The sequence below is a fragment of the Neovison vison genome, chromosome 1 (assembly GCF_020171115.1).
Source record: "Neovison vison isolate M4711 chromosome 1, ASM_NN_V1, whole genome shotgun sequence".
NCBI lineage: Eukaryota > Metazoa > Chordata > Mammalia > Carnivora > Mustelidae > Neogale > Neogale vison.
Genome location: NC_058091.1, coordinates 122,485,816 through 122,497,463, shown reverse-complemented (window position 1 = coordinate 122,497,463; position 11,648 = coordinate 122,485,816). Strand labels below are relative to the sequence as shown.

The window sequence follows — 11,648 nt, the reverse complement described above, 5'->3', positions numbered from 1 at the left end:
CTCCAATTCTATTGTTTATTCTTTGCTTCCTTCCCACAACCTAGCCAATTCCTGGGACTTGGGGTGATTCCCATGCTATCTGTGGGCACACACCTGGATCACTCTGGTTAAGTACACACATGGCGCAGCGAAAGACGTGGCATGGCAACCGGGAGTGTGTCCTTCTGGAAACCCCATCACCCCCAGCTGGGTCCTGCTAACTTCCATCCCACTTCCTACAGTGACCCTCCCCACTTCACTCCAACTTTGTGCAGGATGCTGAACTCCAGGGAAACAAAAGGGTGGCAGAGAGACGACTATGTGACCAAAAGAAGAGACTGTGCCATCACTTGGGAATAAAGTGTAAAACACAGCTGCAGTAGGATTGTTTTTCTTTCCCTTTACTTTCTCCCTGTACTTTCTTCATTCATCGAGGTCTACTATTCATTCGACAAATGTTCAAAGTCTTGGTTCTCTAGGGCACAATGTACCAAGTGATGCGTGTAAGGGAGGAGATCAGTGCATCCCCTGTTTTCAAGAAGCTTGCATTTTGGAGACGAAGAGATAAGCAGAAACAATGACTTTCTCTGACTCTGTTCCTCTGTGAATCAAAGGGTATTAATTTCCCATTTGGCCCTGGTGGGAAGGGCCACCTTTTTGTATCTCATCCTTTCATTCTGTAACAGGTGCCATCTCAACAGGTCTTGCTGACAGTTCTGGAACCAGCTCTCCCACCTGGCTAGGGTAAGACCATAAAGTTCCACTCTCAGTGTTCCACCCAGATGTTCCACCACATCTGGGCTTTGATCTTTTGCAAAGTATAGGGGACAGAGTTCCTAGAGACCCTACAGAGATGGCTCTAGCCACAGGGGTGGCTAGAGAATGGGGATGGACAAAACTCACTTCACTTTGCACCCAGAAGCAAAAACACTGCAAAGGAAAAAATTTAATAACTGCTTGTTTTTTATTAGAGATTGGCATGGGGGGGAAGCAGGAGAGGCAGTGAAAAGTAGAGAGAATGCTAGAAAACACACTCACTGAATCTTCATTTAGCTCACAGTGCATTCTTTCAATTTCCAGCTTAGGGTTTTCCCCTCTGTCATTCTCCTAACCCCACTGTAACCCAGGGTTTGGGGGACTGGGAAAGCCAGCTGGAATGTTCCAAGAAGAGCCAGTAGGACGGAGAACTCTGGGAGGAAACTGATTATTAATACCTGGGTGTAGGTGGATATTCCCCCAGTTGCCTCCTGGATATAGGTTAATATCCCCCCAGCTGGTACCTGGATACCGGTTAATATTCCCCCAGCTGCCTCCGGGAAACCGGTTAATATCTCCCCAGCTAGTACTTGGGTATTGATTATTGATACCCCAGATTCCCACAGGCTGTGGTATGGGCCTTGTTCCCCATCCAGTTCCAGGACCTCCACCTCCCCAGGACACTCCTGGATTCAAGGTTCCCCAGGGGTGCCCAGGGAGAAATGGCTGTCGAATCCTGTTAAGAGGATGTTGAACAAGGATTTCTCTCTGGGCTCCTAGCACATTAGAATGAAGCCACCGTCTAGACTTGGAATCCTGGTAGAGGTGTGAAGCCTTGGGTATGGGGCCTGTGGAGCGTGCAGAGGGTGCTGCGGGCAAAGGAATGCTGCCTAGAGGGAGGGCAACAGCACCAGAAAGGTAAGACCATTTTTCAGGCAGCGCTTCCCTCACGTGGTCCTCAGTGGCAGCAGCCATTATCTGCCAAGGATCTTCAGAGGACCAGGAATCCATGGAGGGTAGCCCCCCAGTTGGGGGCCATCTCTGAACCCCAGAACCACCTGCAGCTTGGAAGCCAGCTAATGGAGAAGCATTGTACTTCAAAGGAACCCTTGTTAAATCATTTGGCCCAGGGTCTGGTTTGGGCTGAGGAAGTTCAGAGTTGGAGTGGCTGGGCAAGGAAGGTTGTTCAAGCAGATGCAAGTTGGTTCCCAAGTGTTGGAGAACTTTCTCCTCCACTGCAGCAATACTTCGGGCAAAAAAGCCTGAGGAAAAGGAAAGAGGAGACAGCAAATGGACTGGATATTTGGTTCCAATGCCCACCTTTCCTGATTCCTGGATTCTCTTTGCTTCCAGTCCCTTCATTTTCCCCAGGGACCCAAGAGACCCTCCTGCCTCTACCCCTTCCCTCAATTCCAGTTCCCCTGGGGCCCCCAGTCTCTACCTGTGCAAGGGTTGGGCACAGCCTCCATACCTGGAATATGAAGACAGATCAGAAGAATCAGGCTCAGAGGAACCCTGCTCCCGACCGTGCAGCCCTGCATCTTGCTCATCTCTAACATCTCTCTCTGCCCCAAGGCAGCCAGCCCTTTATCCTCTTGGTGTGGGGGTGGGCAACAGAAACAAGATGAGCCAGTGGTTGTGCAGATAATAAGTCTGTACATGCCACTCTCATTCCTAATTCAATCTGTGGCAACAGGTGCCACTTGAATGTCCCAGGAAGGCTGAGTGTTTCCGTCCCTGGTTCCTTTCTTAAAGTTCCCCACCCGTTCCTGACCTGGTGTCCTGGGTCATAGCTCATCACTGATTGCCAGTCCCGCCCTGCCCTGGCTCCCTACAACAAACATAGGAGGGCCTTCACCTTTGGGGTCCCAATCTCTTCATTTCCTTCTCAGCAGTAGAAACACTTACTTCTCTTCATTTTCTCTTTGGGATCCAGATCATTCTCTTCCAGCACCCCTTTCTCATGCATCCCTATAGCTCCTTTACCTTGATGCAACCTATAGGGGTTCTGGAGTGCAGAAGTACCTCCCCCATTGGAGAGGCTGCTCCTAAATGAGACCTGTCTGTAAGGAAATAGACCTGGTTCCCATCCTTAAGAGATGACGGTGTACTAATTTCCTTCCACTGCTGTCACAAATAGTCACAAACTTAGTAGCTTACAACAATACAAGTTTATTATCTTACAATTTTGAAGATCAGAAGTCTGTCATAGTTCTCACTGGGTTAAAATCAAGGAGTCACCAGGGTTGTGTTTCTTTCTAGAGGCTCTAGGGGAGAATCCATTTCCTTGCATTTTCCAGCTTCTAGAGGCCTGCCTTCCTTGGCTCATGGTCCCCTTCCTCCATATTCAAAGCCAGAAACCGAGGATCTTCTTACATTACACCACTCTGACTTTTTCTTCTTTTTCCCTCTTCCACATTTAAAGACCCTTATGATTATACGTTGACCCACCAAAATAATTCAGGATAATCTCTCTAAGGTCAGCTAACAGCATTAATTCCATCTGCAACCGTAATTTCCCTTTGCTATGTAACCTAACATATTCACAGGTTCCAGGGATGATGTGGACATCTTTGGAAGTGCTGAGGAGGACAGCATTCAGTCTACTACAGATGGTCAAATGGATAGACAGAATATAAGAAATACTGAGAGGGAGTAGATGTTCCCAACTCACAGTAGAGGAAAGTGTTTAAATGCTATAGTCAAATGGCCATGAATTGATAATTTTTGAAGCTGAGTTGTGAGAGAACAGGGGTTCATTAATTCTTTTGTTTACTCGTAAATATGTTTGAATTTTTTACAATAAAAAGTGTATAAATGCCTTTGTTTTTTCTGTTGCTTCCAGGAGATACCCAGGCAAGGCATCCCTGGTTACATGAAGTCTAAAATAAGCTGTTAGATTTTCCTTTTCCATCCTCATCCTCAGCCCCTGATTGCTAGCTACTGGATGAGTGGGGAGTTCCTCTTTGGAACTGGCCAGTGGAGAGCAAAGTCCTTTTTGAGTGACATCCACCAGATTTGTAAAAGCTTTTGACCTTGACCACACCAGAGCCTAGAGGAATCCCCACATCAGAGTCTGTATCCCTCCTACAATTGTGGTGCATGGAACCTCTAAGAGCCTTGATGTGTGTCATTGGCAGCAGTCCAGGGCCAGATGCTGGGCCAAGTGTGACTCACCAATGATAATAAAGACAGAACTATTCTGCAGCCCTTCTCTGTCTTCAGTCAATCCTGCAGGTTGGCTCAGCTGCCAGGTCATTTCTGATCAACAATAGCCCTAAATTTGGGTCCAGCTAACACATTCAATAGCAGGGAATGGATTAGATCCTAGGGTAGGAATAAATTTCTTTGTAAGCAGAGGTTCTGAGAGGTGGCCTGTGCTTTGGGTGAGGTCCTTCCTAAAGGGACAAACATAGCCCATTCTCCCCTTCCTCGGGTAAGAGAACTTCCTTGGCCTCAGCCTCCCCAGAACACAGCTGTCTGGGCCTTCCCACCCTCTGCTTTCTCTCTCTTCTCCCATGGAGACAACTCCCTTTCTCCACTATAGTGCTCTGCGCTCTCACCTCCCACAGATCTCTTTAGAACTGCAGCAGAGGCAGCTAGAGTGTGGAGGTGGAGAGAACACTTGGCTCTGTTCTGCTATGGGCTGGTACATTTTTATGTAGGCTATTGAGTCACTATGCTTGGCGGCACTCCCTGTCGTGCTCCCAACCTCTCTGTCTTTTACTCTCTCCACCCCTAGTTCCCAGAACAACACCAACCTGGGATCCCTCCCACTCAGTCACCAGGAATCTGATCTGGTTGTTGTATTCCAGCTTTCCCAAGGTTCCAAGGGTCCCAGAAACCCAGGAAATCAATGCCCAGATTCCTAGAGAGGATGGCATCTAGTAAATGAGGCAAATTAGAGAAGAAGGAGCCTGCATGGGGTGGGGAGGGGAATAATTAGGGCCCCATACAGGGAGAGGGGAAGACCCTAGATGAATGGGGAGTGGAGAGAGAATGGGTTTCCTGGAGCAATGAGAAAGTAGAGAAATGTGAGGAAGAATCTTAGAGACCAACCTCTGCTTTCAGTTTAACAAATATTTATTGTTTTCCTCCTTTGTGGGAGGAGCCATAAAGTATAAGAGAAATACTGTTCCAACTTATGAGTGAAAATGGGGGGGACATGGGTATTTCTAGAGGTACAGAAGAGCATCACGTAGGTCCTAAGATGAGACCCAAGACACCAAGATGGCAAAAGTCTGCATCTAGCTCACACAGTTTATTGAACCATCTGTCCAGGGTCCAGAGAGCAGGGAACCTACTCCAGTGTCCGAGGGTATCCTGGTGTCTCCCTCACACAGGGAAGCGTCTAAGCATTGAGGGAAGTGGCAGCCAGGACAGGGGACTGAGACGGAGACCTTGAGAGGCAAAAAGGAGTGTTGGGAACTCACACAGGGTGTGGTGAGCTCTGTAGTGGAGGGTGGGAATGGAATTGGGAGTGTGAGAACCCCATGGTGTGCCATGTTGGTTGACCAGATGGCAAAGAGTGGTCAGTGAAAAGTGGTCATTGCTTTCAAGCAACAGTTTAGACTTTGCTTTATTTGGCAAACAGGTAAAAAGGGAGATGACTTCTCCAGGAACCAGAGTTACTATGGAACATTTCAGGGGGTTCCCAGTCAGGAATCTGAATGGGTAGGATTAGCTAATGTATTGTACCATCTCAAATAAATGACAGAGGAAATTTTAGGGAATGGTTATCTGGCAGAGAGGGCACTGCAGTATAAGGGGAATCTAAGCAGTAGGAGAGAATGGGGAAAGGAATTTGGAGAGTTGAAGAAAAAAAGAGACGATAAGGGGAGTCTGCCATATTGGAGCAATGGAGGAAATAGAGCAACTCTCTTGGGAAGGAGGCAAACAGAGCTAACCCCATGCCTGGGCCACTGGTCTTCTCCCAACTGAGAGATGGTGTGTGTGTGTATGCATGTGTATGCCCACACATGCCTGTAGGCAAAAGCTAACTTATGGACTGTCAAGTGACTCTCCCTGGGGTAGGAAAACTTCAGGGTCAGCTAGCTGGGGCCCCAGAGGCTTCACTTGGGCCAAGATGTCCCGGATGGAGCGGCAGGGGAGCTTTCCAGAGCTGCTGGGACCACAGGGCTTGGCACCAGCTGAAGGATCAGGTTGGGGAGAGCCATCGGGACCCCCACTCAATGTAGAGGAGGAAACAGAAATGCAAGGGTGACCAGAAGAGCTGGATTTGCTGCCACAGGGCTGAAGGATGATTTTACCACTGCCTTGGGAGCTGGAGGTGCTGCTGAAGGAGCCAGGGCCAGGTGGGGAGCAGGGCCCCTGTGAAACACCACCACAGGGATGGAAGGATGAACTACTGGAAATGCTAGAACTGCTGTGGGCTCCAGAGCTCGAGAGGGAGCAGGGCCCCTTAGAGCCAACTGCACAGGGCTGGACCCCACCAGAGCCCACTGGCTGGAACACAATGGCTGAGGAAGATCCCGACTGGTAGACATTGGAACTAGAAGAGCTGTGGCTGGGGATGATGGGATTGCTGGAGAAGTATTTGCCCTCAGAGATGGGGGGCCCAGCTGCAAAGGAAGGGACACCTGGAGAGCCTTTGACGGGGTTATCTTTGGTGAAGTAGCCCACAGGGTAGATTTTGCCCCCACTGTAGGTCATGCCTGGGACCAAATAACTGTCAGAAGAGCCACCCACCACTTCATAGCTACCGTAAGACTTGTCTACAGAGGTGATTGGGGGGCAGGGCTTTCCTGGAAGGCCACCACTGTTGCAGGGGGCACCCTGGACCCCTCCAGGGCCACCAGAGCCGTGCTGTTCCACCACCACCACCACTGGCCTTTGACCTCCTGACACAGAGTGGGAGCTGGAGATGTAGGAGCCAGAGTGGGAGACAATAGGCCCCCCACTGCAGGGAGAGTCAGAGACATCTGAATTACAGGGGTGTAAATTAGAGTTGACCCTTTGGCCATTGCTGCTGGATATCCAAGAGCTTTGGGAAACAGATGAGCTTGAGCCGCCTCCAGACTGGGAAGATCCTAAGCGGGAAGAACCATCACTGACTGGTAGAGCCGAGCCAGATCCTGGTTGGGAACTGCTGCTTCCATATTGGGAGCTGCTGCTTCCTGACTGGGAGCTGCTGGATCCGGAGGAGTAGCTGATCTGGGAATACCCTGTTCCTGGCTTAAATAACGCAGATCCTGAAGAACCACCCTGGGCGACACTGGAGACACTGGCGCCACCACTGGAGCCACCAGAACCACTGGGGCCACCAGAAGAGCCACTGCTGGAGCCACTGGAACTGGAAATGGAGCTGCTGGAACTGCTAGAGCTACTGTGGCCACTGAAGCTACTGGAACCACTCTTCCCAGTGAAACAGGGGTCGCCGGGGGAGGTGATACGTGCACCCTTGCAGGGGTCTGAGAAGGTCCCGATGCTCTTAGCCAAGGCCCCTGCGGAGGAAGGAGTGGTTAGTAAGGGCCAGAGTGGCTTGGCTTCCTCCCTCAGCTTCCAAGCCCATCTCAGTCATCTGCTTCTGACTTCTCCCGAGAGGAGCCCAGGGAGAGTCTGGGGTGGATGGAAGAGGAAGTGAGAACTGACTGTTGTCTGTAAAGGAAAATGTGGTGGCAGTAGAAGGGCCATTTCAATGTTCTGGAAGGGGGCAGGGACAGAGAAAATGAGACTGCAAAGGGGTGTTAGAAGAAGAGGGCAAGGAGGAGTAGCAGGGGCTTATGGCTCCAAAAGAAAGGACCCCAAAGAAACAGAGCGTGGGGGAGACTGAGATTTCTCGAGATGGGGCATACATCCTAAGCGGGGGACATCCCAGATGAGATTAAGGGATCAAATGGAAGGAGGAGACAAGACAAAACAATAGCTGGCTGGGAAGGAAAGGAAAAGTAGCAAAAGAGACTGAGAAAAGAGGAAGCCGGTGGCAGAGCGACTGAGGTAAAGGCAAGGGTGTCTGAGGACTGAGATTCTGTCACTAGCCTCCTGGGGAGAGTCCAGGCTTGGGCAGAGGGTGGGAGTTCTGTTCACATCTCAGTCCTGGCCCTGCCAGGAAAGCTGGGTGGGGGCCAGGATGTGGGGGCACCACTGTCGCCTCAGAACCTGCTGGTACAGTGTGACAGGACACCGCACCCTGAGCCAGCCGTGCTGTCCTGGCCCAGCCCAGGGGCACGAGGATGAAACCCGCCTCCGAGGCTCACCACCATTATCAGCTTCCCTCACTCTCCACCCAGCCATCAGCCATGCCCACCCACCTGCCCTCCACACTCCCACCTTTTCATCCCTGGCAGATGTGGAATCACTTCTTTCCTTAACCAAGACTTTGCTTCTAACCCCGGGCTCAACATACCCCCGTTCTTCCTCTGCTCCCCACCTCACCGCCTTCAGGTCCCAAGCAGTGTGCGCTGAGCTTCATGCCAGCAAGTTACTAAACCTCTCTGAGCATCAGTTTATACATTAGGAGAGGTCCAATCTGTCCCCCAACGAGCAGTTTCTCCTCAGTTTGTGACGTCCCCATTCTCTCCTCCAAGAGAAGTTCTCTGTGGCCACTTCCATACCAAACCCAGCTCTGCCTGCAGCACCCCCTCACCTGGCGGCACTCATCATGAAGAGTTCCTGCTCTCCTTCTCCTTGCCCCAAGGCACACAGCCTGCTTTCGGCCCCCGGGGGCGGGGGGCAGGTTCTCCGCAAATACCCACTGGTCCACAGCACAGCCCCAGTTTGGATCCTGGCTTTACTGCTTTCTAAGCTGTGATTTCCGCCAGTTTCTTGACCTGTCCAAGCCTCTGTGTCCTCCCCGTACAGTGGGAATAATGAATCTCTCTCATACGGTTCTTCTAAAGATCGAAAGTGCTAATGGAAAGTGCTAGAATCATGTCTGGCACATAAAAACACTCTATAGATGGTAACGATTATTCCTGTTAAATATCGAGTCTTCGTCTTCTACTGCTCTAATCATGGACAACCCCGAACATTTTCATAACCCTCTAATTTCCAAAGCACTTGTCACATACATTATTTAATTTGAGACTCTGAGATCTGATTAGAGCTAGCTGTTACCATTAACCTGGTTTTAAAGTTCCAGAAACTGTGGCTCAGGAAGCTCAAGTAACTTGCCTGGGGTGACAGGGCAGTGAGGAGTAGCCCTCAGACTCCAGAGCTCCTGCCCTTTCCCCTTGCTGCATCCTCTCCTGGCTTCTCCCTGGACAGCGATCCCTCCCACCTGCCCGCACCCGCAGCTCCAGATCCCGCCAGTCTCCTCTGATCTGCTCTCTGCATCCTTCCACCCCAACTCTCCCTGCTTGCCGCCGCTCCTGGGGCCCGCAGCCTCCTACCTGGCAGGAGGAGGGCAGCCAGCAGCAGTGCCATCATTCCTCGCCCTCCCACACGCCCCATCTGGGGTGCCTGCGAGGAGCCCATCTCGGACTGTGCAGCCTTCTGACTGACAGCAGCTTGTGGACACCCAGGGCCTTTATGCCAGGGCTGGACATTCTCTGGGCAAGAGTCACTGTGGGGAGGGGTGGGGAGGTGGAGGGGCAGGTGCCCGGGGCAACTTGGTGTGGCCAGGAGGAGCTGAAGTAATCAGTCAGGGCATCTGCCTACTCAGCGGCAGGGGAGGCTTCAGCTGGGGGAACCCCTGGCCACAGGGCCCTTAATGATTCCCACCTTCCTGCCACCTGACTGGCCTACCCATGGCTCTGCATTGCTTAACCTGGAACCAGGCCCTCTGCCCACTCAGGCAGCCGCTCTCACCACAAACCCATCACGGGCTTCCTCACTCTCCCGCCTCCCCCTGTGCTGGCCTGTCCCACTCCCCACCCTCCTTCCATGCACAGACACAGACACTTCAACTTTCCCATCCACAGCAAGGTGCCTGCTCAGACCCCCCACCCCTGCCACCTGGCTTCTCACCCACAGCCCCTGGATCTGCCCCTTTCCTTGGGATCCATCACTCAGTCCCCACATTTCTCCTGCAGATCAAAGGGTCTGCACTCCACTCCCCAGAGCCCCCCTGTTGTCACTGCCCACGTTCATGCCTGCCACATGCCTCTTACATATTTCATCCATGAATGAGACTTTCCCCTCTTGCCAGCTAGGAGTCTGCACTCCAAATACCAGCTGCCTGACCTCTCCCTTCTGGGGGCTTCTGGAGTAGTCTGAAGGGTGCTGGGCCTCAGCTGGGGGAGAGACCTGGGCTGGGAACCCCTGCCGTAGCTGGGTCTGAGGTTACTCACAGGCCACTCATGGCCTCTCCCCAACAGCTGGTGACCCTGACTCCAGTGGGAGTCAGAGCCAGAAGCTAATGAGGCTAATTGGGAATGTGACAGCCCTGCAGCCCATTAGCTAGCTCCCCGACCTAGATGAGGGGACAGGAAGCAGCCAGCTCCTCGCTGAATGGGGTAAAGGAGGGCCAGGCAGACTTCAGCACCCCAGAAGGATGAAAGGCAGGACTGGCAGATCAGAGTCCTGACTTCAGCCAGGAGGGAGGCAGGTCCTCCTACATCCCATTCCCCTCCCTCCTGCTTTGGTCCTGGCCCCACCCCAGCCAATTAATTGCTCACTAGTATTGCCCAGAGTATCAGTATCGGAGGGAGAGGCCTGGGAGTCAGGTCAAGCTGCCTCTTCTCCTCCCCCACCCTGCTCCCCTCATCCAGACACTCAGCTCCATACATGTTCCCACAAAGGCAGCCTCTGCCCCAGCCCTTGGCTGCCCTCCCCCATTCTCTCTCTCCCATCCCGTCTTTCCCTCCCTCCCAATGCTGCCCTTGGGACTTCCTTTGATGATAGGAATGTTCTGTATCTGTGCTGCCAAATACAGTAGCCACTGGCCACATGTGGCTACTAAGCACTTGAAATGGGGCTAATGTGACCAACCAGAAGAACTGAATTTTTAATTTTACTTAATTTTGATTTAAATGTAAATAGCCATGTGCAGCTAGTGGCTACCATTTAGTCTAGTCCTTGACTTTGCCACACTCAAATTGGGATCGGGAAGGAAGAGGGGCTGGGAGCTATGGCGAGAGGAGGTCATGGGATGATGTCCCCCAAAGAGGGTTGACGCAGTGGGAGAAAAACAAAAACACAAACACTGGCTTTAGAATCAGGATGCCCTGGGCTCAAGTCCCAGCTAACTTCCTGGCTTCAGGCAAGTCTCCAAACTTTTCTGAACTTCAGTGCCCTCCTCTGTAAAATGGAGATCTTTTAAATCATGCCTGCCTTACAGAGGAGTTGTAAGGATCAAATGGGAGGTTATCAGAAAGATTCAGTGGGACTACAGGCATAGCCCCCCTGGCTCAGGAGCTTAGCAGATGAAGTCCCCACAGGGTCCTATCTGGTTCCTCCCCTGGGGGACAGCAAGCATGAAGGGCTCACTCCACAGCCCCAGGCTCTCTCTTTAGAGTCTCCAGCCCAGGAGACCTAGGAGCAGCGACCAGCATGCACACAGGGGTGTAACTGAAAGTGATGTCCATTCCCCAGTGCCTGTCCTGGCCACATCTCTTCCCTCCTAGACTCCTGGGCCCAGTTGGCTGGCGCTGGTCTCCAGGAGGAGGAGGTTGGGGGGTAGGCTGGGAGCAGGGAAAGGAATGCCAGAAAGAAGAGGCACAGGAAGCCTTGTGGGTGGGGAAAAGGGGAGGACCTGCAAGGCCTGTGGGATATTCTTTTCCAGCACAAACAGAGGAGGCAACATCTGTCCTGTTTTCTTCCTCTCATTCCTCCCAGATGCTGTCAGCTGTTGGCAGGGACAGCCAGGGCTGGAGGAGGCACAATCTCTCTGGGCCTCTCTCTAGATCTCCAGCCACCCACAGGCTGCCCTACAGCACAGTCCTCCTCCTGTCCTCTCCATCCACCGCACACATCTGCCCACATATGGGCCCTCCCAGCTCCCCTCCACTTTC

The 11,648-nt window shown here is 52.1% G+C and overlaps 2 protein-coding genes across 2 annotated transcripts; both read right to left on the bottom strand.

Annotated features, from left to right (window-relative positions):
• Window positions 1-968: 968 nt before the first annotated feature.
• On the bottom strand, window positions 969-2,387 carry C1H6orf15 (chromosome 1 C6orf15 homolog). The gene is made up of 2 exons (XM_044238292.1): window positions 2,207-2,387; window positions 969-1,997 (listed from the first exon to the last, which is right to left on the bottom strand). Exons 1-2 carry the CDS (start codon window positions 2,292-2,294, stop codon window positions 1,087-1,089), a joined length of 999 nt encoding a protein of 332 aa, XP_044094227.1. The 5' UTR covers window positions 2,295-2,387; the 3' UTR covers window positions 969-1,086.
• Window positions 2,388-2,887: 500 nt separating this feature from the next.
• Window positions 2,888-9,214, bottom strand: CDSN (corneodesmosin). The gene is made up of 2 exons (XM_044257129.1): window positions 9,087-9,214; window positions 2,888-7,199 (listed from the first exon to the last, which is right to left on the bottom strand). Exons 1-2 carry the CDS (start codon window positions 9,169-9,171, stop codon window positions 5,737-5,739), a joined length of 1,548 nt encoding a protein of 515 aa, XP_044113064.1. The 5' UTR covers window positions 9,172-9,214; the 3' UTR covers window positions 2,888-5,736.
• Window positions 9,215-11,648: the final 2,434 nt, after the last annotated feature.